Consider the following 27,266-nt stretch of genomic DNA (forward strand, 5'->3'; position numbering starts at 1 on the left):
ATTGGCAACTTACTATAATTAATCTAACATATAATAATGCTTTTGCCAACCAGAATATTACGGCCCAGTTCTTCGGACAAACCAAGCATTAAAGACGAAGTGTCATTCAACATGAATGCAAGCATTCATATATTTGGTGTTAAACATAAACATCATTGGCCCCTGGGCATGGTGATGATTCATACTCACTCACTGGTGACATTTCCCAGTGCCCTACCGTTCAGCACGTGGCTCTCAACTAGGGATGCACATGAACTAGATGTACTCCACACAAATCAATGAATGAATGATTTCACCACATAGGTAAAATAATATCACTTATGGTTTGTCCAAAGTGGTATCTAATGTATATCCAGACCAACCCAAACAATGTTTTGGCAATGAGCAGGAAATGTAACAACACCAGAGTAAGTACTTACACCTTGCTCTTCCCCCTGGCTACCAACCTAACCTTGATACCTTTTTAGGTATCACAAAGACCTCAGGGCCAGAAATTGTTGTTTTATATATGTGTATATATATGTATATGTATTTATATACTGAAACTGGTATTGTGGATCTTTTTGACCCACTTGCACAACAATCCCGCTGACCAACAGAACAGTCTGTGGGTTGGAAGGTTTTACAAGTTTGAGTGACGTTACAAAAATGGGAACCACCAATTATGACTTACTTTAAAATTGTTGTGGATTCCACAAAGCGCGGAGGGATTTCCATGGTTGGCAATCCCCAGAAAAAACACGTACATGACGGTTTTCATTACCAATGAATATTGGTGGCAGCAGCCACAAACAAATCTGCAGCGGCAAAGCATATATATCTTTTTTGAAAGGTATATATATGCTTGTTGATGCTTGCCATATTGGTGATCACAATTTCACAGTGCCCCATGTATCATGCCGCCATAGGATATCCATTTGAGTATCAAAACTGCGAAATGCACCTATGGCAGTGTAGAAATGCAAGTGGCTTATGCTTTGACTTATCCATGTTTTGTTATCTCGCCACATGTGGTGTGCACACAAGTTAGTTGTTCACTTGATCCTAACCAAGTATGGCCAAAGCAATCTGCTAAGTATATATGTACAACCATCAATCACTCTGCCAAGCTAAACTCAGTCTGCAAATGATAGTTGTAAATATCACCATTGGTCCAACCCAATCTTCTGTATGGTATGATTTATCAATCATACATGTGTGATTGGGTTGGACCTTCACATTGTTTGTATTTATTTGGATCAATGTTTTACATTGGATTGTAGATATATTCATATCTATCATCTTGTGTCAGAGTCAGACTTATTTCAAAGCAATAATCTAACAATTTTTGTATTCATATTCATATCTATCATCTTGTGTCAGACAAATTGACAAGCACCAAACTAACATCATTTGTATTCAGATTCATGTCTTTCATCTTATGTCATACAAATTTCAAAGCCCCAAACTAACTTCATAAGAGAGACTTGTTGTGTTAGTTATATCTTCACACAAACAACACATGAACAAAAAATCCTTGGGCACTTATAGGAGGGCCCCCTCACCAAGAAACTCCATACCTTGTCGCATTGCCAACTTTTTACTCAGCCAAGTATTTCGCAAATAGACCATCTCTTCCAAAAATAGATTGTAAACCAAGGACGACATATTCCGGCACATCGAAGCAAAACCACCATACCATATGTTGGTTATTTTGGCCGCGGATGCGTTGAAAATCCATTTACCATCCTCTTGAATGTCCGGAAAGAGTTTTGGGTCGGTAAATTGTTTACAAAATTGGTCTGTTGCGGCGTGGGAGCGGTGGTGGAAGGGGTCAACCGGTATAACGGTTCCCTTGAAACGGGAAGGGTCTGAGTCCCCGGTGTAGATGTGTTCCGTCAATCTACACGCATTATCGTAGAATACCACTTCGGGCATCCCCTGCGGGAAGGTTTCTTCAAGGAAGTCCTGAAGGACGTTGAGGGTGATCCATTAGAACGTAGTCATCATGTTAATATGATGAAGAAATATTGGATATGAGTTAGTTGAAAATCAGAGGCCAGTCGAAAACAACACGTTAATCAATATGAATGTAAATCTTTGCAAAAGATGGAGGGATGGTCAACTGACTCTGACAGCGCTGACCGATTCAGCGTGATAGAACGTTTTCCGCGCTAAAATGATGCCACACGGTCCCACAATGAGCTGATCATTGTGGGTGCGGCTCCGTGATAAGACATATTTCCCGGCCGCCTGTGATTCACCTCCATCTCGCGCTGCTTCGTGTGCTCTTTGGGATTTGTCGGCGTGTTGCAAGCTAGCCAGGTCTTCGAATTGACCAGTTTCAGCATTTAGATGGGGCGTGGGATCCGGGTGGAGGTTGGATCCGGGTCGGTTCAGAATCACAGTGAGGGAGAAGTTTCCTTGGATGCGCTTGTTAAAACTGGACCATGCTTTGATGTGGTCCGGGTCATCACAAGTTTCACTATCAGGAGCCGAGGGTTTTGGGCAAGGTTGGGCTCGGCAGCGTTGGCCCAGGATTGCATAGTGATCCGGGCAAAAGCGATCATTGACGTTCGCAAGCGGTTGGGTGCAAGGACCTTCGGGTGATGGTTGTCCTAAACGTTCAGCGAGCTCTCGCAGTTGGCCTGACGATGCACTGCACCGCCAGTGCCCAATCGTGAGCCCATCCGTGACCACAGCACGTATGGCTGCGGTGTGAGAGCACAGCGGTCAGCAAGCAGGTAGTTATGGGAGAGGATATAGTCCATTTTGTGATATAATGATCACCAAATGGAATTGAATATACGTACACTTGTAATATGCTTCCCCGGAGACTGGGTCTACGCCATCTGGTAAGAAACGGACACAAGAGGAGCAATAATGGTCGCAATACTTCGAGCCTTCGATGAGCAGTTGGTCGAGGTGAGATTTGATTGCAGACTCGAAGCGAATGTTGTCGGTGCCACTGGAGCTGACCACCAGCTGGGTTCCTCTTCGATCCGCATGCTTCATTAATGAGTGGAGCATCAGACCGTTCCGACACTCCTCTTCGGACATCGACGTGGTAAACAATTGACCCGGTGTGAAATTGGCTGGAGGTGTGTCGTCGACAAATATCATGTTGTACCAATTTACCAGGTTGAAATGAGAGACACTGCAGCAAGTCAAATTCAGTTTCTGGAGATTCTATTGAGAAATAACTTGGAAGCCTTACTGGCCTAACATCTGCAATACCCGGAACGTGTAGGACAAACGTTGACTCATGTAGTAATGAGTGTTGATGTGGAGGTAATCTCGATCGCGTCCCATTGCCTCGGTGTAGTAGAACCAACACCCATCTTGGCTGTAATAACTGGGACGGTATACAGTGGTGCACTTTGGGTCTGATATCTGTGAGGTCAGTAAACAGGAGAGCACGATGACAATGGGACCCCACTTACTTGAGCAGTTGAGAACAATGGTTTGAACCGTGTGGACCCCGTCGAGGTCGTGAAGATAACCATTGACGCAGGAGTGAACATGTAAGGGGTAGGAATGGTTGGGTGTGCATACAATACAATGTGACAAAGGTGAACGTAGGAATTGTTCAGGTAACTTGGGGGTCAAATCCTCTTGAGTACCAAACTCGCGGATCAAGGTGTCGGTATTGATTCGGCACATCGGTAAAAGGGGGAATAATAGTCGCCATAAGTCGCCTGTAAGTTGTTTGGGGAATTGAACGGATAGAGCTGCATCCAGGAAGGTTGACAAAGGTAATCGAGTGGCTGTGAGACGTAAGGAAGCGCCTGCGCGATGTTTGACTTCGGCGGCAAGAGATGTGAACCGGACGAAGTCTGCGACAGTAAGTGTTGCAGACAGATGAGGCGATTGAGTGATGAGGTGAAGGGTGAAATCACGGAGAAGCATCTTGGATGCTGACGTGCGTTGACAAAGGGCTGTGAATGAAGAGGTGAGTTCAGTGGTGGAGTCACGTTGATGGTGTATGGTCATGGTCAGCTCAGTAAGTTCCGTGATTGGGGAATGACAGATGTCACCTCCTTAGACATGCATGGCCCACAATCGGGCCAGGCCTTTGGTAGGTGTCCATTAATTGGACAAAAGGTTTTGTCAGCGTAAAGGTAAGTCATCAGTATGAGAATGTGGTTGCGAGCTTACATACCCGACGTGTTCTTCGCGCCTCGTTATAAGCCCATGACGCATGGGTTCTGGAGGGTTTACCACGGTTATCAGAGAATTATCAGGGCCCCCCCCGCTTCTTCGGTTTACTCACCCAATTCCCACCTTCAAGTTCAAAACTAAGCTTAACCTAAATCCGTAATCCAAACCCACCAAATAAGTTGATTTATCACATCTAAACCTGAACAAAAGATGTCCCAATCATTCTTCATAGAACAAAAAAAAGCAATCCATTACAAAAAAAAACAATTGAGTTATAAAACTCAATCCATCACTTCAAATCAAATCCAAAACAAAAATAAAGTCCAAATCTTAATCACAAAAACGAAAGACAACAAACGAACGAACAAATGAATGAATGTTAAACAAAACTAAAACAAACTTTTTTCAAAAATAAACTCACTACACAAAAAAACCCCATAATGATAAATATAAAAGAAACCTAAAAGTACAAATCCGTTTGTTTTTTAGATAAAAAGAACAACAAAAAAAAATCAAAGTCATACACATGAATGATTTTTGATTGTAAAACAAATAATGTATAAATGAAAGACGAATGAAATGCGAAAGTAAAGAATTGAAACACTTCAAACACCAAATGATCCAGCACTAAAAACTTATCATACCAGGACCAAACACGAAATCAAAAAAGAGAAAAAGATTGATAACTAGAAATACAAAAGCGAAAAAAAAAATCAGAGAAAGATCCAGAAGAAAAGAGAAAAGAGAAAACCCAAAGAATCCAATATTCCAAAAAAAAAGCTCAAAGCTCGGTCCATCCATCCATCCATTTTTGATCATCTCCTTTCACCAATCCACCCCAAGTAATTCTTGACCCGATGTACTTTGTTCTAATCCATCAAGACATCTAGAAGCCCAATCATCCGATCTAAGTCTAGCATTAATAGCCAAAGGATGTGCCATTCGTTTAGAAGGTAAAGAGACCATCTGAGCCGAAGTAAATGGTCTTTGATATCTTGAGCTTTCAGATTGTGATAAAGACCGATTACTAATCACTCGTCTTGGATGTTCAAGAAAAGCTCTAGGATCAAGAATAGCTTCGCCACCAACCGAATGAGATCCAGAAGCCGCTGCATTAGCAGTAGAAGGTCGTACGATCCGATTCGTTGGATTACCAATCATCGCTTTCTTTTGAACTTTACCATCATCAGCTGTATGCGGTCGACGTGGAGGAAGAAGACTGTTTCTTAAAAGTTGAGAATGTTTGGTGATGCCTCCGGCTTTGAGTGGTGATCCTAAAGCAGGTGGTAGACGTAGAGGTGAATAAGCCGGAGCTGCCACACCATCAGAATCAGGGCTTCTCCAGGTAGATCCGATTGGAGAAAAGTCGTTGTTGTCAGAAGGCGATCGTACTGATTCAGATAATGCATTATCAGGGAATTCGTTTCGGAATTGAATGTCGATTTGATCGGTGGTACGTTGAGGAATAGGCTTGGCAGAGATTTCGTCAAAGAGAGTTTGTTGAAGTGATGAAAGATTTGAATCCATAGTCATCGCACTCATACCGCTTGCCCGTCTACGTCCTAATTTACCTTCGTGTGGTACCGGTGCAGCCCTCATATCTTCATATCGTAACATCAAATCGGTGTGAATATCATCATACTCGTCGTTGACAGTGATATTAGGTTCCTTCTGTACAAGAGCGTGTTCTGGCCTACTCAAACTAGTCATCATTTGATCCATACAAGGTGTTTTTCGATCTTGAGGAGAAGTAAGGTAAGGATGAAGACTTTCGACTGGCACATGATACCGTTTAATCAAATCCGATCGACATTCTTTGGCAAATTTACGTGCATTGTTTCCTTTCAATAACATCATTTGACTCTTGGCAAAAAAACTATAAGGCATAAACGTAAACGTCGGCATAGGTTCTAAAGTTTGATACGTTCCTGAAACTTCATGTGGGATAGCCAAACCAGGTAATTCGTGTCCATGTCTCACAGGTGCCGGAAAAGCTGCATGAAAAATCACCATACTAGCCGTACTCGTCGAATCGTCATCGGATGAAGGCACTTCTACTATTTCAGCAGAGAGAAATGATTTTTCCGAAAGCTTGGCAAACATACTAAGATTGTTAATCATAGCATCAATAGCGAGAATAAGACTAGACTTGAAGATCCACATATCTTCAGCTTGTCTTCCAGGCATATGAACATCCTTGTTGACTTCCTTCAAACAGAATTCACCAATCTCCTTCATTGATCGACCAGACATTGAAACAATCCAAGCTCTCATTTCCTCAGTAATGACTTCAACATCAGGTAATCGGTATGCAGGGATTTGATGACGAGCAAATTGATAGACCAAAGTATCGATGCCTCCTTGTCTTGAGATAGAAGGTCTAACAGCAAAGAAACCAACATAACTACCACCACTCCTAACACATGGTTTCATCCCACGTCTAGCATAAAGCTTAAGGTGTTCTAATAATCCATCGATTTCGATCTTCGGAACCCCAGCTCGATCAGCAAGAATAGGAGAAAGCCATCTAGGGTCAGCAAAACGAAAGCCACGTCGAAGATAACTATCCGTTGAATCTTGTTCAGTATTAACCAATTCCCTAACCAAGAATAACATGATCCCTTGTTGACGTTGAGCAGGAGCAGCAACACTAAACATTGAAGACTCTTCATCATTTCGAATCAATCGACCATTCTTAGAATCCGGAGAAGGAGGTACCACCCGAGTACCCGTACGTAAGACAGTATCGAATAAAACACCCATGCTAGACATTGGCACGCCCACTAAGTTACTCAAGATTTGAGTAGCTTCAAGACAACGATCTTTGAATAAAGTGATCTGGGCTGCGCTTTTGGATGAAGCATCAGATGTTCCAGGAACTTTCTTCTGACCGAAATTGATTCCATGCCATCCTTTACTTTCTTTGCCTTCTAAACCAAGAGATCTAGCCACGATACGAGGAATGAATGGATCGATGATGGACCAATCACATGAAAGAGCATAGAGCCATTGAAAGGTAGGTTGACGGATATTGAGCTCTTGAGTGATATCCTACAAAGAAAATCAAGATCAAGCTTAGAAAACGTAACTGGGCTTGAATCTGATGGATGACTTACTTTCAGTGGTAAATCAGATTCAACCTCACTCATAGGTAACATACCATCCAAGTTGACTAAAACCCTACCAGTTTTATCAAAGATGACTGAAGCAATCGCCACCCGTCGAGCTTTTCTTCGTGATTCACGTGTGACGAGGAAATCAGAAAGAGTGATCATAAGAGATATGATACAAACACCAAAGCACATGATCGAGATAGCTGATGGACATTGAGAATAATGATAAATATCAGCATCGTGAACTCTTAATGGTGAGAGAATGAATCAAAAATAAGCTTACCAATAGTCAACACCGTAGAACTTTTTGCACCCAACGAGAATCCTTCAACTCTATCCGCAGGCACATACCATTGAGTACCAGATAAACCCAAGTCTAATTGAACAAAAAAGCGAACAATCAGATCAACATGAAACAACCAAAGCCTAAGAAGAAATCAAACTGACAATGCATGCCACAAACTCCAGTCGACAATAAGATGGCACACAACAAACGTTTCCACCAATTATGTTGCCATTGTGATTGAAACCTAAAGTAGAAAAGAATCCAATCAATCCAACGTTTTCAAAACCCTAAGATAATATTCCTAACCCGAAAGATCACTAACCTAAAGAAAACCACTAAAGCAGCAGTCGATGCAAAACAAGCCAATACAATAGACGAAGCTAATTTACTTGCGGTATATTCTCTTCTAAAAGAAGCATGAAACCCAGCAGCTATAGAAAAAGAAATCATCAAAAGACAAAGTCAGATAAGAAGTCAGTGACTGTACCATCACACAATCAACAATGATGACTAACAGTAATGCATAAGTGCCACAGTTCCACCGACCAATATACCACCGATAAGTAAACGCATGTTGATAAAACTAAAGATCGGTTTGAAGAAAGCAATAATAGGACTCGATCGTTTTCGGTTGTTTAAAGGTATTTCAAGATCTACATCTAGATCACGTTTATGATCTGAAACTTCTTCTTCATCTTCAAATGGAAGTGCTTCTGGACCAGTTCCAACAAACACAAAAGCCATTGTAAGAGCTAACATGGGTACGAAGAGTGAAAGGATGGTAAAACCAGGATTGACTAGATTTCCCAAGGAGAAGATGATAAGGTATTAGTTTGTATTTAAACCATAAGAATAAAGAAGATCTAATCAAATGAACTTGCATTGGATATACCATGAAACTTCTGGGCTAGGTTGTAAGACCATATTCATTCCGATAAAGTGCATGCCCCAAATCCCACTACACGATCCAAAAAACAAAAAGAAAAAGTCAACTAAAGAAATGAATCCAATCAAACATAAAACTTAACATACACACTAGCCATGGTAATAGAAGCAAGAAAAAGCAACATCCAATTCCTCAAACCAGAATTAGCAGTTCGACGACCAAGCAAAAGAAGTGTAGTAGCAGCACCTAAGATAGAAACCAAGATCGAAGCAATTACGACTCCAGAATTGAAACTATGAGGTATTGGATGAGTTTGATAATAAATAGCTAATGCACGAAGATCATTAGGATCAAAGCTTTGAGGTGTTGAAGCCATCATTGGCTGAGTTAAGACTTCAAGAGACTTTGAAAGTCAGGAATAAGATAGACGAAGAACTATGGAAAGAATCTGCAAATTGAACTTTTCAAAGTCGAACGTAAACCTCGCATTTACTGAGGGAGAGAGAGATAGAGAGAGAAGGAGATAAGAAGTTTTGAGGGATAAAGATTTAGAGATAGAGAACGAAATCCGATTCATCTTCAAGAGCTTTGTCCTTTTAATTGTCCTGGAATCATAATTTTCAAAATGAGTGAAGAGTTCCGAAAAAACCAGGTGGAGAAAAAAAACTCAGGGCAATCGAGCGGGATGGGTGACGATAAGCATCGTAGAAGATGTATAACATTAAAAAAACAGGTAAAGGCTTTTCGTGTTGACCAAGTGAGTGTTCTTGAGATTTGAAGACCTTACAAATCAGCTGATCACTTGCATTTCGATCTCAAAAGGGCTCATTCCCTTCAGGTTCCTGCAAGCTTCGAGTTTCCTTGATAAAAATCCAACAAGACCGTTCCAAAGGTTTGTAAACAAACTGACTGATCGATTTGTATGTCCAGCTTCAGCCATCATGAGAAGATCACTTGTATTTGTGATCAATGATAATTTGCATGATATTATGTTTTGATGAATGGGCCTCGTCCTTCGATAATACCTTTAGAGGTGTCTGTACATACATAATGATCATGTGAAGGATTGGATTTTCTTGATCGATGAGAATGAGATTGTTGGATATATAATTGAATCAGTGAACCTCTGATAATGAAAAAATGTAGAAACATCCCTTCTTCAACGTACATGGCTCAGAAAACCTGGATATCAAGAGACCGATGCGGATTTCCTATTTGAATTCGAAATGATGAACATGCCTTCCAAAGTACTGCTCTGCCAGGCTCAGTATGACTTCATGAGACGGGTTTTGCATTTGTCGAAACTTGAAAGGCCTATGATGAGTGACTTTGATCTCAGACTCTTGACCACTTCAAGTATGATTCTTGGAAAGTTTTAATCGAATTGCGATTCAGGGATATCCCCTTACCTCTCCGTATCCAAATCGAACACTCCAAGCAATCATGATCTATCATTTTGACTTGCCGTAATAAGAAATCAAGAAGTTCAAATCATTTCGATTAAGATGATTCGAATCAGCTCCAGAAGCCCTTTGCCACACCCCTCCCTCTTGATGATTTGAGCTGATGATGCAGATAAAGAACCGATTGGGTTATGTTACGTTTGATGAATTGGTGCAATTGACAATTTTAGTAATTCTTTGAAGAGTTGACTAATCGATGATCGAGATCCAAATCCAATTTACCAATTGACTAATTTCTTCGATTGATCACGTCATTTTCAATCTCAACTCTTATATAAAACGAACCTTCCTATCGACCGTTTCATGATTCATCCCACCAGATAACTTTTCATCCTTCAAACCAAACTAGAAACCAAGAAACCATTGATAATAAGCCCATTAAACTAGAAGCAAATCTACATTTAACAAAAATGACCCAAATTCTAAGACTAGGCTCAACCGCCCCAGATTTCCAAGCCCAAACCACCCAAGGCCCTATCCACTTCCACGACTTTATCAAATCAAGTTGGACGATTCTATTTTCACATCCATCTGATTTCACACCAGTTTGTACCACCGAATTAGGTGAAGTAGCCAAACGATTAAAAGATTTTCAAAACCTTTCTACAAAAGTGATCGGATTGAGTTGTAATGAATTGAATGATCATCATAGATGGGTTGAAGAGTTGAGTTTCCTAATCTACTTATCATGTCTCATTTTACTCACTCTTTTCACCTTTTTCTTCGTTATATAGTATTAATCGAGTTAATTCTTGTGAAGTTACTTTTCCAATTATTGCTGATCCGACTCGAGAAATCGCAACCTTATATCAAATGTTAGACGAACAAGACCTAACGAACCAAGACTCCAAAGGGATTCCCTTTGTAAGTTTCTCTTTCTCTCTCTCTCTCAAAAACCAAATTCTAACCTTCACACCTCATCATCTTGGTAGACCGTTAGATCAGTCTTCATAATAGATCCCAAAAAATCCATCCGATTAATCTTACAATACCCAGCCTCAACAGGTCGTCAATTCGATGAAATCTTAAGATGTTTAAAATCTTTACAACTTTCTGATCAATTCTCAATCACTACTCCTGCCAATTGGATTCCAGGTGAAAAAGTTATTGTACATCCTTCTATCTCTGATCAAGAAGCTGAAAAAAAGTTTACCAATGGTATCGATTATAAACTTCTTATTTAAGATTAACTGAACTTTAGTTCCTCATGTCTTAGCTTTCTCACTTAAGATGTTGGTGCTTTTTGTTTGGTTTTTTGTATGATCATCTCTGCGTTACTTTTTTTGTATTGTTTCTTTTTCGTGTTTGATTGTATTTGATCAATTCAACAAATCCAAGTCTAGTGAAAAAAATGATTCCTTTTATATCACTTTAACACAAACGAAACCGATTTATATAAACAAGAATATGAACCCAAAGTTTTCCCATTCCTATTCCAAACCAAGAGAAAAAACTCAATTGAGATATGTTAAGAAGTTGTACTTGAATGAGATTTTGACTTCGATTTGGCTTTCTTGCTTGATGGAATCGGCTTTGAGGTTTCAAGTTGGATGGATTCTAGTGAAATATACTTTCGTTTCTTTTCTTTTGATTTTGGTTTTTTCTCTTTAGGATTCAAGGTTTCAGTTGGAATTGATTCTTTGATTGGCGCTTCTGGTTTGGGTTTTGACTCTGGTACTGGTGCTGGGTTTGAATCGGATGTGGATTGAGAATCATCAGTTGGTTTTGATTTTGATTTTGATTTGGATGGTTTTGTATTTGATTCAAGTTTGGATTCCGATTTCGATTTTGATTTTGGTTCGATTTCAAGTTCAGTTTGAGTTTCTAGAAAAAACAAAGTCAACATCAGAAGCCATCAATGCATATAAGTTCAAAGAAAAAAAGCATAAAACTCACTCAATGGTTCAACTTTTGTTTCCTGAGGTTTAGTTGAATTGAAAGTTTCATTCCGATCTTGATTTGATGGTCTTGATCCATTCAAATTGGCATCAGACTTCTTGACTACATTTCATTCATCACTTCAGTACTTCTTTTCACAACTTTCGAATCCCAAGAAATCTTACTCAACTATGACTTTCTGTGTTTCGATTAAAAGTTTGTTTCGATTGATTGGCTTTAATTTTAGGTTCCTTTGGTCCTTTAGGTCCTTTATAAACCCTATTCCAAAAAGAAAACAAAACCAAGAAGATACATATCAACGGTTGAGATTTCTATAAGTTTTGGAAAGATGAGTTTCTTACGACTTTTCAAATTTTTCGGCTTCTGTTATACATGATGTATGGGATTTCCATGTAGATGAATCTCTAAAAGTTATGGAACAATCTAAACAAGTAAAACTTGATTGACATCTATATGAATGTGAATCTAACTTTTTTTCAAAACAAAAAAAAACAAAAAAAAAAAATGTTTAGTTTCTGTTTTTTTTGTTTGGAAAAGGGGTTTGAATGAGTTGGTTTCATTACTTTTGGTTTTTTAATTCTTTTGGTAAAAGGATATACGGTTTTTTCATCAGTTTGGATATCACAAAAGGTTATAGACCTTGATTTTCTTTACTTACACATCACCACAGCTTTTTGCGTGAAAAACATCCAAAACAAAAAGAAATACATCGATTCTCATCAGTCAATGGTTGCTTTAAATCTTTACACCAAAGAAAGTAATGATGAATTCACAAAAATACGACTTACCCATCGCAATTGAAACTTGGCATGTCTCGTTTTTTTACGTCAATCGATTTAAGTTGTGATTTGATGTGTTGGGTGTTTTGAAAGTTTCTTCATGAGTTCACATTTTGTTGAGAAGTTGGAAGCGATTGTTGCCAAAAAAATTGTTACATGTGAAGGCGGGATGTAAGATGTATGTAAGCTTACATGTTCATGAACGCTGCGGAACCCACAACCAGGCCGAAACCAAAGTTTCCTCAACTCTCAAAAACTCGATCGCTTGCTCAGCATTTTCTTCAACCGATCATCCAAGATGTAGTTAACAGGTAAGAACTCGACACTCCTCTCACTTTATCTCATTTCATTCTCTCTATGTACCATCTGATGAATCAAAATAGAATGAATGAACAATCCAACTCCTAAAAAAATCATGCTCGAACAGACCTTTTAAAGAGTTTGAAGCGAGCTTGAGGACAAATCTACACTTGAACTGATCTTCTATCTCAAACCCAAACCTTCAATTTCATCCCAACCATACCTCTAAAACTGATTTGCTTTTCATTTCTACTAGCTTCACTTTCGAAAAATGATCGCTTCACAACAACAATGGACGAACGAAGTTTGTGTAAGTTTAGGGTTTTTCGAAATCTTTTTTCTTTCTTTTAAAGGATGATCCAACATATCGATTAGTCTTTCGTAATTAGAATTTCTAAATTATTGACGAAACAAAAGCTTTTAAGTTTCAGCCTTGTCTGATCTACTCAAATTCATCTCCAATACATTTTACAAAGAAACGTTGAATCAGAAAACCAAATTGACTTCTTTGTTTTTCTCTTACCAGATCTCAACGAACCCTACCCTCGAGACCGATGAAGCTCAATACCCAAAGGTTAATCTCCTTTTCCAAATCTCTAGTTTTCTTTATTTTTCCTTTTTCCTTTTTTTTCTTCGGTTCAAATGATGAAATCTTCTACGACGGGCGGACTGAAGAAAAACACCAAACCATAAAGGCAGGACGTACAAACCTAGCTGGGTGTTTTGATTTGTTGAAATTTATTTGAATCGTATTTCTGATTCCAAACCAAAAAGAAAAGAAAACAAAATCTATGATAAACTCTGATTGATCGATCCCATGATTTGAGAGATTATTGACTGAATCGTTTCTTGTTGTTTTTTGTTGTCTTTTTAGGTATTTGTGGTATTCTGTAAGATTGGTAAGTAGTCTTGAACTTGTTTCGTTTTTCAAATTTGATTTCTTTCTCTTTCTTTTACTTTTGAATCATTTTCATATTTTCCAACCCATTGTCAACCGCGTTGGCAATTATATCAATGTAGCATTGTATATACATGCATGCTTGATTTCAATTTATTTCGGTTCTATATGGTTGAAATCGACCAGCAACTCGCATTCTGTGTATGAACATCAAGTTCTGAGCTGAGAAAGGGAGTCCATTCACCTGCTGTCAACGATTAATCCAGTGAGATCAACTCAGGGGGATGAGTTGCAATCCATATGAGCTCCATACACCTGAGCCAAAGAAAACAGTTGACCCAAGGTCCAATGTGAGGTCCATGGCATTGAACAACAAGAGTGATATTGAGTGGTTCTACACATCTTGACAACATCTCCCTACTGCAGGAATCAAGATGAGGTGTTCGTTTGAAGTACCCAAAGCCAGAAACGACAAATAATGAGGATAAATGCAAAATTATTCTTTGGAAGCAAAGAACATAATCATAAGATCCCTAAAAAAGCACAAGAATCAAGACACATGTGCTTGCTCTCATACTATAGCAAAGAGTAAAGATGTTTAGCCTACACATCCAGACCCTGACTTTGGTTGTAAGCTCTAACCCTTTAAAAAGTTAGTGCTTTGTTCAGTTAGCTATTGTACATGCGTTCATTCAAGAAAAGATGGCAAGAAATATATTGAAACCTAAACAAATAAATGTATGAAGACCAGGAAGATATTTGTTCAAAGTGTTTAGTCACCTGCATTTTTTCCAAAGTAATAGGTCATCCTCATGAGCCAATTTTGACGCTCTTTGTTTTCTGGAAAGAATTCTGTGTAGGGGTTTCTAGGCTTTGGAGTATGAATCAACTCAAAGAGGAGAGATGTCAGAGTTAATTGTACCCTAAAATTCTTTTTTGACTCTAAATATTACACATGTATTTCAAGCTGAGGCGTTTCGTCTTGACAGCTTATAAGATTTGGAGATCGATAAAATGGAGATAAGATTTGAAATAAAATGCTCAAACAACAAATCAAAGCTCAACATCATTTCAACATGGAATCCTTTCCTTTTCCAGGAATCACCGAAAACCGACCTTCAGCAAACCAACCAGGTTTAGCAGCATCAAGTACAGCTTGTTGTTTTGCTCTTTGTGCAGCTGGATCTACAAGTTCGAGTCCTTGAACCGGTGTAAAAACAAGTGAAGAAGATGTACCTGAAGTATTAAGTGAAGAACCAGAACCAGGTGTAGATCTTAAAGCAGCCAATCGATTCTTATTAGCTTTTGACATCTTAGCTTTCGTTCTACTTTCGCCTTGATTGACTCGAACCCTTCCAGAAGAACTTCCTAACATTCCTAAACCTTTAGTTTCATCAAACGATCCTACTTCTTCTTCTATTTCTCCAAATCTCAATCGATTTGTTAATTTCTTCAATTCGGTTTGAGCATGTGCTTCTTTTGCTTTACGTGCTCGTTTACCTCCTCGTCTTTTCTTTTGTCCTTCAGATGGGACTGGTAAAGCTTTGGTTAATTTCTGTGGTGGTGGTTCAGCTAACTTTTCTAATTTGATTTTGATTTCTTCTTTAAGTTTTAGACCATAGCTTCCGTCTAAAAATTGTCGACTATGATCCATACGAGTTGCAAGAACACATTTAGCTCCAATCGTTCGTTGTGCTTTCATTCGGAATTGTTCTTCGGTATTTCGAACCAGATCACATTGATAGATAAACCCAGTGTGAAGTTTCTGTTGGGAGTGCGTCGAATGAGCAGTAGAGAATCCAGTAGCCAGGTTTTTCTTCTGAGCACCTAACAGCTGTGATGCGTCGTAGATGAGTGGTGGCAAAAGAGAATTAACAAATGAGTCATATCTGCGGTAGTAGATCCAAGTGAACGTGACCGATGAAGATGCTTTGGTTGCTTACGTGAACGTTACAGGATGGCATCTTACTCAAGCCAGTAAGACCTCCCGCCACACCCATTAGTTTGGCAGCGGTTCGTGTACCCACAATAGCACTCAGATTAGGTGCCATTAGAGACATTCGTGATTCGACATATTCTAGGATCGTCTTCCTTGCATCTTCAAGTTCTTCAGCTACTGATACTGCCTTATCAACCCTTTTCCATTCTAGATCACTGAGCATTCGATCATCCGAAACTGTTGCTGCTTCGACAGTCACAATCATGGCCGTAGCAGAACTCAAAACATCTAATTGATCAAGAGATTTGGGTTTAGTTTTCATTTTCCAACGTACAGAAAAGAATAGAAATCAGGAGCATGTTCACTTACTTTCGAAACCACGAACAGAACTAAGCTGCTCAGTGTTACCAAATAGTCGAACAGCCCTTAGATACTCGTACGGGTTCGGTAAGAGTCGTTCAAGATTTGGGAAACGAGGAGCGTAATGATCTCTGATGTACTGTATGATGCAAATCAAGTTCCCCTCCCACTCAAAAACTAATCTTCGTATGATAGTAAGCCTAGGATACGATACCGAGTGAGATTTTAACGAACCTTGTGAACCACCATCACTTCGTTATCGATTTCGACAGCCAAATTATTCGCTTGTACAATCAATCGATATTCGGCTGATTCGTTGCTCATGCCTGTCTCATCTGATGGATTTTGAGTAAAATGTTCGATTTTCTAAAAAAAACTCAAGACGATTTCAATTTGAGATTTCTAAGGGTCTTCTGGGTTCATTGTGAGGTGGTGAATTTATAATCACTTACCGTCATCACATCCTTCAAAGTCCTACTACTCCAAAGTTTTGCAACTGATCCTACATCATGAATATCCATCAAATCCATCTTCTTCACATCATCCACATCCATTTCTTGAGCTGGTTCAGTTCCACCTTCAGGTAATCCAAGTTCTCCCATCCTAATCTTTTCCTTTTCTTCATCTTCTGAATCATCATCTTCATAAGCTCGTTTACTTGAAGAAGGTTGACCAGGATGAACGAAAGTGGTCTGATCGACTTCATCCTCTAAGCCTGAATCACCATCGAGGTCATTGAGTAATTCGTTTGCTAAATCCATCGTTGAAGAGTTGTATGTATGCTAAGAGAGTTCTGTTGTTACAAAGCGGGAGGGGAATTTCTCGTCCAGTGCGAACTGGAAGTCGACCAAGTTCCTGTAAATACTCGATCAAATGCCCATTTGGCCCCGCCGGGTCAAATTCCAGACGCGTTCGATCAACATCGAGGGAGTTGAGTTGTAATTTGAAACTTCAGCTTCAGTTTTTCACCTACCCAAGCTCATATTTCCGATCTTCTTCCTTATCAATCATTCCCTCTTCTCTTGAAGGATCTTTTGAGGAGAAAAGGCACTGGAGTGTACGATGCTCTAGCTCTTTCCATGTAGTCACAAGATTTCCTACTGTTGACATTGATAATCGAATAAGATAATCAGTAACGCTCGACTGGTGGGCAATTGTATCAACTTGTGCAGATAGAATCTGACTCTGAGCTCCGAAGGATACACCCAGTAACACAAATTGAGTCAAACTTGTTCACCAGTGACAAATTGAATCTCCGAAACAAAAAAACTTCCAAATTGGTGTAGAAAATCTTTGGAAGATATGACGAAAAAAATCGAAAATTTACCCAATTGATAAGGATAACTTGTGGCCAAGTTCATTGACAATTGTACCCGAGAAAAAGGTAGTAGTGGCAAAGGTGGAATAAAGGGCTACATTGGTTATTGAGACGCACGAGTGGAGAATGGCGGATTTCGTATATCAGCAATAGGGGAGCGTAACCGTATCAGTCTTTTTCTGAGACTAACTCGCTCTGAGACTATCCTGAGACAAACAAAAAAGTAAACCGGATGGTGGCTTTTTGTACACTGTCTGTACAGGCTGGTGGCAACTGGTACATATGTATGAAGACTTGAACAAATTCATCATTAAGACTTCAAAGAAGCTGTTAACACTTCGATAACCTCATCAAGAATCAAGAACCTTTGTCGAGTCATCCATGTGCACCTTATATCTATACCTTCAGACTCACTCCAATCCCCCTGAAACATTGTCAAGGGGGTTCTATCGCTACAACCACTTACATATCAAAGTATTGATAATGAAGCAACTTACAAAACAACAAAATGTTATTGGAACAAGCTACTTTGAATGAAAGTAGCAAGCAAAACCAATACAAGAAAAACAATGCATTGTCATCGGAGCGAGATACTTTGATGTAAGAGGTTTCTATCTGTTGCGTTGTCTTGATTTCTTCAAAAACGACTCAGTCGCCATCTTTTCAAACTGTCTCTTTGTATGTATAATCTTCACGAAAAGGACTCGATATCACTTCTTTTCAACCAACCTAAAATGCTTCCAACTTCTGCTTTTCAAGACATCTCATTTTGCATTTTATCAACTCGATCGTCTTTTGTATGTATTATTTTTGACCAATGAAATTGACCAATGGATGTCTAGATGTTCTGTAGTTGGTGGAAGGCTTATAAAGAGAAGGAAGCGCCATGCGAAAAAAAACGCGCCACACAGACCGGGATTGAACTATACCTGTATGTCTCACTGCTTCTCTCAGGTAGTCTCAGAGAAAGACTGATACCGCATCTCTCCCAGCAATAGTTCAACACAGTTCAAATTCAAGGCTTTCAAATATAGGAGTGGCATAGAAAAGTTTACGTATACATTATCGGCCGTGGTCGCGTCGATCTGACCTCCACCTTCGAGGCCGCTCAATGCATTGAACATACCTGCAAGGTATGATCAGATAGACCAACATGAGCAAGCAAATTGAGGAAAAGAATTCAGAACCCTTTATGACACAATGAGAATCAATAATTTCAATCTACCTCGCCTGGGCAACAAAAACAGACAAAATGACGATCTGGATCAATGGATGTCTATATCCCATGTTGGACTGGGACGCTTCGAGTAACTTTGAAACGCGACAGAATTCATTGCATATGAATCGATTGGCCAGACACCAATCCTTGGTACTACCGCTTCACTACGGTTGTCCACCGATGCTCTGGGCATGATTATCGAGAGCAATTCTTTGCACATAAAGGCATAAACACATATAAGAATACATTCAGCTTTCTACCCTCATCCTTTGGCAATTTTTCATTTTTTTTTCTCTCAAAAGCTGAGATTTGTCAGATAATCTTGATGTCATGTTTTACTCGAGTCAACCCGGATCTGCTGGATGAAGATAAGAGCATCTACAGGGTGGTTTCAGTCTGCCGAGCTGCTCACAATTGGTGACCTATTGAAAGTTCGAGTCCCAAGGCATCAGATCATCATACTGTTCATTGGTGGCTTTTTCTGTTTTCAAGATGCCCATCTATGCCCACGTCACAAGATATTTATTGCAGGCTTAAGGTAGCAAAACGTGTCGGTATCATGACCGGTGATAAACCCAACCCAGAATCTTATTTGAGCGGAGGCCTTCGGATCGGGGTCACCCGTCTGCTCATTGATACACCTGATTGAGCAGCGTGACTGATAAGGCTTTTTTTAGATGGGTCCGAGACCCCTCCTATCCCGTTCAAGCTTTTTGCGCAAGATCATGCCGGCAAATCACGCACAGTTCTCGAAACCCGCATACCCTCGCGATTTGTCTCCGATGGCAGCAAAGTCAATTGACAAGACCTGAAATATGAATCATGCCAAAATTTTCCTAAACAAAAACTGATCATAGATACAATGACGATCTGGATCAACGGATGTCTATATCCCATGTTGGGCCGCGATGCTTCGAGTAACTTTGAAACGCGACAGAATTCATTGCATATGAATTGGTTGGCCAGAGACCAATCCTTAGTACTGCTGCTTCACTATGGTTGTCCATCAATGCTCTGCGCATGATTATCAAGAACGATTGCTCATACATAAAGGCATAGACACATATAAGAGTACATTCAGCTTTCTACCCTTATCCTTTGGCAATCTTTGATTTTTTTCTCTCAAATAAGCTGAGATTTGTCAGATAATCTTGATGTCATGTTTGACTCGAGTCAACCCGGATCTATTAGATGAAGATAAGAGAATCTACAGTGTGGTTTCAGTCTGCCAAGCTGTGTGTAGTTTTGAAATGAACAAGTAGCAAAACATGTTGCTGGGCAAGATCAGGATTGGTGACCTATTGAAATTTCGAGTCCCAAGGCATCGGATCATCATACTGCTCATTGATGTCTTTTTCTCGGCTGGTGTGATGTTACGTCCAAAGATGTTTTCAAGATGCCCATCTATGCCCATGTCACAAGATATTTTGTATAGCAATCTTGAGGTAGCAAAACGTGTTGGTATCATGACCGGTGATAAACCCCAGAATCTTATCTGGGCAGAGTTTGGATCGGGATCACCCGTCTGTCCATGAATGACTGATAAGACTTGTTTTAGATAGGTCCGAGACCCCTGCTATCCCGTCCAATTTTTTTGCGCAAGATCTTGCCGGCGAATCACGCGCAGTTCTCAAAACCCACATACCCTCGCGATTTGTCTCCAATGGCAGCAAAGTCAATTGAAAAGACCTTAAATATGAAGCATGCCAGAATTTTCCTATGTACAAATCTACATGAGTGCGGTCTGATTTGTTGAGCTCGTCGGAGAACCTGCTGTGAATCAGGAGGTGCACTGCGTAGAGCCATTGATGGCGTGCTGGATTGCGTTTATCGTTCATCTTGAGACGGTTGTGAGGTGTTGTTGATCACTGACACCGTATAGATCCTTAACCAAGCCTTGAAACGTGTTTTTTTTGTTGAAAACTGGCTTGCAAACAAAAAGAGACACATGTTTGAGCCAAGAAATCAAAAGGCATCTCAATTGCGCGGTGGGATGTTTCTGCTGGCAAGGTCTTTTCTGTAGAAAAAAATGAATTTGTTGAAGCAGGGCATCATGATTGGTGACTGAACCATTCGGTGAGAAATTAACAAAAAAATTGTGAGAGAATTTATGATTGTAGGTCACACTATAAAAGGGCCCATCTCTTCAACTCAGAAGGATTCCAATCAACTGTGCTTTACTTGGTGTTCACTTGATATCACTTCCATATTTCACACCCTTCAGAATTGAATAGTCTTCTCCATTTGGGCTCTACACAGCATGATTTGAACCCCCTTTGCGATACTCATCCTTTTGATTGGGATTTACTGTGTGACATCACTTACAATAGATGATCGTGAGTTTTGAAATATGATGGGAGCTCTGTGGTCAATGAACTTATCTTTCAAATTTGACATGGACAGCTGCAGTAACAGAAGCTGCAGAGAAATTCAGAAAGGGGTTCATGATAGACGTCGTGGCAAACAAAAACGTCCACATAGATGCACCAAATGTAGAGGCATTGATCTCTGATGATGTCCCGGTTACTTACAAAGGTCGTCCAGTCAAGAGAGATGGTGAGTTTGTCCACAACAATATAAATATTGATATCACAAGGGATTGTGCATCTCATAAAAGCTGATGAAATTCAATCCCATATTTGAACTATTGGAAATATTCCAACTGATAGAATTGCCTTGCTACTGTACAAGGCACATAGAGGGAATTGTGGAAGGTAAGCCCTTAATAGAAAATCAGGATAAAATCACCTTCATGGATTCCATTCAATGATGTTTCTGTTATCACCAGGGACAATGACACAAAAGGGAGAAAATGTTATTGTTTCTTTTGTAAAAGACGGAGTCAATGTAGCTGTCATTGAATTACAAGGAGAAGGAGAAGCTATCCAGATTGTCAAAATAGATATCAAAAGATGTCCTAAGACTAGACATTTTCCATATTCCTAGACCACCAGTGGCCTAGACAGTACCTCACATGTGTCTGCTTGTACTAAAGCATTCTGGGCCAAGTATCAATTGATCATAAAAACAAGGTATATTGGTAGTGTTGGACTTCCCGCTTGTGATGGAAGATAGAATTTTCATTCTTACATGGTGTTATTGATCTGCATACATTAGCTGTTATGTATGTATTCATGGTTTTGTTTAGCATTTTGATGAGCTTTACCCAACACAGGCATTAATACATCAGTGATACTCAAAGTTAAAAGGTTGATTCTGGCTTTTTTAAAACATAGAATGTTAATTTTTTGGTAGGGAAAAGAAATTTAACATGTTTCCAAAACCTGTGTGGCTTCAAGGGTCCCTGTGGCCACTTTCACTGCAAACATCAAACAAATTCCCTCCAGTTGAGCATGGGAAAATGATTGGAAGTATAAGTGGTCATCAAGCATTGATGATTTCACATCGGAGCCATAGCACCCAAACTACATATGTGCAGCAGGATGGGTAAATTGGAAGCTATTATGTACATACAGAGGTGCTCAGATATTGTCTCATCTGGATGAGTAAATCATATGTAATACCTTCTGTAATTTTTTCCAGTTTGACAAAAGCATTCTGAAAATTGACTACATACACTGACTCATAGCTTTGGTGTGATTACATTAAGTAAACTTCATGTAACACCCTTTCTGTTACTATGAAATGAATTCCAGAGTATTGCCTCAGTAGCTATGGAGGTACAGTTGTTTGCCAAAATGATGAAAAATTGTGGTAAAAAATCAGGGCTAGAGCAACGTTGGGCCTTTGCGTTGCAGGAAGTGCGCAACGCAGGGCAACACCAAGCAACGGCCCGGTAGAGGCAATGCAGCGCAACGCACCTGTGCAGACAGCTGCCCGGTGCGTTGCTCAATGAGGTCGGGGTTTTTGTGTAGTTGCGCCGCGTTGCCAACGATGGCCCGCGCAACGGACTGGGCAATGGACCATCACCCATATGGTGTTGCCCATTTGGGTGATCCGATTCCTAGTGACCCAATCCATCCTAGCGTCAAACCTCTTGGATCTAGATTCAATCATCAACATCTTACACCCTCCCTTGACCCCTTGCTCAAGTCAACATGGCGTGTTCTAGACCCCTGGATTTCAGAATTCAAATCAAAAATTCAAACCAAACAAATGATACACTTTTCATACCTCGAGTCCAATTAATCAAACATTTACAAATCATCATTCCACGTCCTCAAACTGATTTCTCTGAGTCTGAATCACAACCCATTCTGTTATATAAATCTTCAGAGTATCATCGTTTCTTATTTTTCTCCACCCAGAGTCCCAATCTTAGATATTATTCTCTCTTAATCTCTCTCTTACTCGTGATGGCTACCAGCTCAGGCAACGGCTCAGAGTCAGAGTCCCAGTCAGAGTCTTCAAGCCAACCCGTCTTGAATACTCCACTTCGTCACTCAACCAGACCACCAACACCGCGCAAAAGCTTACCTGGCATGATTCAGCCATCTGCTGACAGTCGGCTCACCATACCGTTACCTTGTACCTCCGGTTCAATGCCTGCACAAAGAAAGCAAACCTTGAAAGATCCCGAATCTCAAAGCAACACTTCCCCTCCTTCTCAACAGCCTTCACCTCGTAGGAAGCGGAAAAACCCAGCTTCCAATGCGAAGACCTCCCAGGTGAGGACTTATCCATCTTCAAATCATTACAATCATGACTTATTATTAATGAATTTCTCATGATTCTTTTCAGTTGCTACTTTGGAGTTCCCTGGCACTCCAAGAAAGTTGTAAGTGGACCATTGATTATGGGTCTTCTCATTGATGTTTCATTTATTCTTGAACAATAGCATTCATCTCTCTGACTTTTGATCATGTACAGTTGCACGGCAGTGGTTTTCCGGTCCTGGCTTCTCTGGCACAGGACTATTTGAGCCTGTCTGTGAGCTTGGCCAACACCGCCAGCGCTCCGCTCAAGATAGCGGTGGCGGAGCGGTAGCACAGCGCCCGCTCCGCCCGCGCTATCCATTTTCACATATAGCGGGTCTCAACCATTGCTATAGCTATGGTAGAACCCTCAAGGCATATAGCAGTTTGCAAAGGCGCACTACATAGCAAAAGTTCGCTGTGCTATGTGTTGCCCTAGCGCCTCAGAGCGCATAGCGAAAACCCATAACCATCTGAACCATTTCCATCGGAGTTCTCGACTTGTTAATCACCTCCTTGCTTCAGCCGCAATCCACTCGATCTCAACACATCACCTCAACACTTCCCTCCAAATCAAACTCGTTTCTGGTAAATTGATGATTCCTTTTTTCATTCATTCTTCTGATTGTTCGATGCTAATGAAGTTTTCGGATTCTTTGTAGTTTTCTTGCTATTGTATTCTCAATTTGATGGGTTATCAGTTCTGATCTATGCTTATTCTTGGATTCAATCGATCAATCTGTTCATTCGATCTTCAACTCAATGATAGCAAGCATTCATGACCGATTGATTTTTTAGTGTATTTACCCGATGCATCATAACATAAGTTTGTCTCTCTTGTATATTCAACAATAACACAAATTCTATAGCTTCATCTGATATTTGTTTTTATGGACATTGTTGATCTAAGGATCATAGTACAGTAGATGTGAAATACGGAACCGTGTGCTAAAAATGCAATTTGATTATCGACTCATTTCATCCTTATCGATCCAAGTCAGTCTTTACCAATGCATTTTCCCTTTTGCTAGGATCAATCACTTTCTATTTAGTCTTAAATGGCTGATTGTTACAGGTAGGATGTATTGTTAAGAGTGATAAGGTAGTGATTCTGATTTCTTTCAGAACAATTTTTATATAACAAAAGTGATGTACTATACATTTTTAAATTTACTTCTGATGTTTGTGAAATAAGTGAAACATATTTGAATATGAGAATCATCAAGTGTGAATTTGCGAGCTGATGAGTTGACCATCTGTTGGAAGTAAGGATTAGAAATAGAGAAAAATCTACCTCAGTGAGAGCTTTTGCTCCCTACACCAATTGGAACAGGTGCACTTGTGTTGCTTGCTGGATAAGATATTAATTCGACTTTGACTTATCCACATGTCTTTCAAATTCACTTCGAGTAGAAGCCTTGTCATACTTAAGTGATTTCATACTTTGTAGCGCTTTTAGGCGCTTTTTGTTGTGAGATTTCATCATAGCGGAGCGGAGCGATCTGAAAAGCCGCACCGCTCTCGATGTTCATAGCGCCTACAAAAAGATAGCGTAGCAATTGGCCTTTCTTTATAGCGCCAAATCGCTCCGCTCGTGATTTTTGGGAATATAGCGAAGCGGAGCGGAGCGCCGGGGGTGTTGGCTTGGCCATAGTCAAACGAACTTTTTCCGCAGCGGCAGACATCTGTTCTTCAGACCGGGTGCGACCAAACCTGGCTCGCAGCGCTGCAAGCCGTATTTTGGGAAGCGCAGCTAAAATCAAACTTGCTCTGGGGAGGTAACTATAAGCGCAGCTCAAAAGAAATCTCACGGGAAAATCTCAACGAAAAGCAAAATTTACGCCCAGCAGCGCTTCGCAGCGCTGCAGGCAAAAAAGAAGCGATTTTTTTTCGCAAATGAAATAGATTTTATTGATAAAAAGATACGTGAAAGAGTGTTAAGAAAGGTAAAACAAAAGGCAGTAAACAATTTAAAAGAGCGTAAAGAAAGTTAAATCAAATAAAGTTGAATGAAATAAAAAAAATAAGTGAAACAAAGATATTAGAAGTGAGACTGTCTAGTCTTCTTTTTGATAGCCTTCTTTCCAAACTCAAGAACCTTGCCAACTTCACCAAAGTCTCCAGTAAAAGGTACCCCTTCAGTTGCCCAGATTTTACCACTAACCGTCATCTCAATCATTCGAGGAACCAACCCACCACGTTCAGCTGTGCAGACTTGACCAGCGATTGAGAACGATCGCTCGGGCGCAGCTGAGGCCGCAGGCGTTGCTAAGTAATCTTGAGCCAGTGTCGATAATACGGGATATTTCCCAGCATGAGTCTGTGAATGAATCACACAAGAGATAAGTAGAGTATAATGGGGTTTAAAAAAGAATCAGTGGGTCGATTACTCACCTTCCACCAATCCAAAGCACATTGAGGCTCATTCATGTCAGGAGAAGCCATTGGGTCGATACCTTGAAGGTATCTCTCGAGTTCATTCAGTTTGCTGGATGTCACAACTTCTTTATAAAAATTCAGAAAGTCGTTGGAAGCCGCTTCATCTGATGTGTTGGTTGGAGGAGGGCTGCTAGCAGTGCTCGTTTGTTGAAGTCGAAGATCAGGGGAATCACGTTGAGTAGTGAACACTGACTCTAATAGGTCTTCGGCTTGTCTGTGGTGGTTAGAATCATTTCCGAAGGCGTGTGAAAAAAACTTGACTCGTAATGCAGGGTGAAAGATGGCCGCTAAAACTAATGTATCACACTCTAATGCTTCCTCCAGATAACTCTTAATCTTACTTAACATCACATCCACCATCGGGTATAGTGGATCATTCTCGTGCATCTTCTTTAATCGAGTTTCCATTGAAGATTTCAGCTGCACATACTTAACTAGGACCATACAGCCAGTGGGTTTGTCACCCTCCATCTCTCGAGTCAATATCTTGTATGGCTGTGAGATAGTGATGAGAGCATTAGTAAAAAAGTTAAAACAAAAGTGAAAGATCAAATGAGAGAAAGCAGGGAGGAATTTGAACACTTTGAATGGACACTTACAGTGAGAATATCTAAGATGTCCCTCATAGCTTGCCAATCTGCCACTGAGAATATCATCTCTTCGAAATAGCCATGCTTTTTACCATCTTTCCTTGGACGTTGCTTCTTTGAGTGTACTTCAGCTAAATCTTCTTTCATCACAGTGTCGATCAGCTGAAGTAAATGTCATTGTTCAGTATTGAATCTATACACATCGAGTTTGGAAAAGAAAACATGCTAACTTACATGCCGAGCTTCCCACATTCGCTCCCAACGCTCGGCGCGAATACCCCACCGAATACCATGCCCTGACAAAAGGACTTTGAGCTTGGGTAATCCTTCTGAAGTACGTTGAGTATTGGCTATATCTCGGCGCCGATTGAAATCAGCCCGATGAGCGCTTGACCGAGTGATTTTCTTATTGACTGTGTCCATCTTGAAAAAGAACAATCAAAACATTTGAAAAATTAACAATAGAAATTCTAAATAGAAAGAAGAAAACATTAAACTCACATCCTTAGTTAGTTGCTTCATGTAAGTATCACCTAGAAGGTACGCAGCTTGGCGGCTGCGATAATAACCGGGCTCGTCTTCTTGCTCGGTATCTTCTTCATCTTGATCAGGATTTGATTCAGCGTCATTGGAAGCAACACTCTCCAATTCGTCACTAGCTTCATCATATGATTCTTCAGTACTTTCAAGTTGATCGGCGGCTGATGGGTCCTCTTCTTCGTTGATAACGGCCATAAGCTCAACTTGAGGAAACCTGCCTAACGCGCTATGTCGGATACGCAATGGTTTCATTCCAAGGGCATCAAGTCCAGCTTTGACAATCAAGCCCATCTTATGGCAGAAACACCGAACCGACATTTCTTTGGGCTTCCAACTGAAAAGGTGTCCTGATTTCAGGCCTTCGTCGTATAGTTGTCGATGCATTTCACGACCGAGTGTGAAATTATTGCTTCCTGAATCAGATACATTCCGGTCCGCATCC

At 40.2% G+C, this 27,266-nt stretch overlaps 6 protein-coding genes across 6 annotated transcripts; 1 reads left to right on the forward strand and 5 right to left on the reverse strand.

The window, feature by feature from the left end:
- Positions 1-2,605: 2,605 nt before the first annotated feature.
- Positions 2,606-3,972, reverse strand: MELLADRAFT_95478 (uncharacterized protein; the record flags this gene model as incomplete). The annotated part of the gene is made up of 4 exons (XM_007417958.1): positions 2,606-2,690; positions 2,793-3,074; positions 3,197-3,365; positions 3,423-3,972. 4 exons carry the CDS (start codon positions 3,970-3,972, stop codon positions 2,606-2,608), a joined length of 1,086 nt encoding a protein of 361 aa, XP_007418020.1.
- A 395-nt stretch (positions 3,973-4,367) lies between these two features.
- On the reverse strand, positions 4,368-8,283 carry MELLADRAFT_79631 (uncharacterized protein; the record flags this gene model as incomplete). Its single annotated transcript, XM_007417944.1, has 7 exons — positions 4,368-6,923; positions 7,032-7,191; positions 7,257-7,456; positions 7,537-7,629; positions 7,701-7,783; positions 7,862-7,970; positions 8,055-8,283. The coding sequence occupies 7 exons, from the start codon at positions 8,281-8,283 to the stop codon at positions 4,966-4,968; spliced, it is 2,832 nt and encodes a 943-aa protein (XP_007418006.1).
- Positions 8,284-8,406: 123 nt separating this feature from the next.
- Positions 8,407-8,804, reverse strand: MELLADRAFT_95480 (uncharacterized protein; the record flags this gene model as incomplete). The annotated part of the gene is made up of 2 exons (XM_007417959.1): positions 8,407-8,497; positions 8,572-8,804. 2 exons carry the CDS (start codon positions 8,802-8,804, stop codon positions 8,407-8,409), a joined length of 324 nt encoding a protein of 107 aa, XP_007418021.1.
- A 1,494-nt stretch (positions 8,805-10,298) lies between these two features.
- MELLADRAFT_95481 (uncharacterized protein) lies at positions 10,299-11,072 on the forward strand (the record flags this gene model as incomplete). Its single annotated transcript, XM_007417960.1, has 3 exons — positions 10,299-10,552; positions 10,623-10,752; positions 10,821-11,072. The coding sequence occupies 3 exons, from the start codon at positions 10,299-10,301 to the stop codon at positions 11,070-11,072; spliced, it is 636 nt and encodes a 211-aa protein (XP_007418022.1).
- An 879-nt stretch (positions 11,073-11,951) lies between these two features.
- On the reverse strand, positions 11,952-12,766 carry MELLADRAFT_95482 (uncharacterized protein; the record flags this gene model as incomplete). Its single annotated transcript, XM_007417961.1, has 6 exons — positions 11,952-12,045; positions 12,129-12,256; positions 12,351-12,366; positions 12,446-12,457; positions 12,576-12,662; positions 12,759-12,766. The coding sequence occupies 6 exons, from the start codon at positions 12,764-12,766 to the stop codon at positions 11,952-11,954; spliced, it is 345 nt and encodes a 114-aa protein (XP_007418023.1).
- Positions 12,767-14,830: 2,064 nt separating this feature from the next.
- MELLADRAFT_40702 (uncharacterized protein) lies at positions 14,831-16,665 on the reverse strand (the record flags this gene model as incomplete). Its single annotated transcript, XM_007417912.1, has 5 exons — positions 14,831-15,598; positions 15,708-15,991; positions 16,082-16,202; positions 16,298-16,429; positions 16,516-16,665. The coding sequence occupies 5 exons, from the start codon at positions 16,663-16,665 to the stop codon at positions 14,831-14,833; spliced, it is 1,455 nt and encodes a 484-aa protein (XP_007417974.1).
- Between the last annotated feature and the right edge of the window lie 10,601 nt (positions 16,666-27,266).

The sequence above is a fragment of the Melampsora larici-populina genome (genome assembly GCF_000204055.1).
Source record: "Melampsora larici-populina 98AG31 unplaced genomic scaffold MELLAscaffold_81, whole genome shotgun sequence".
Lineage (NCBI taxonomy): Eukaryota > Fungi > Basidiomycota > Pucciniomycetes > Pucciniales > Melampsoraceae > Melampsora > Melampsora laricis-populina.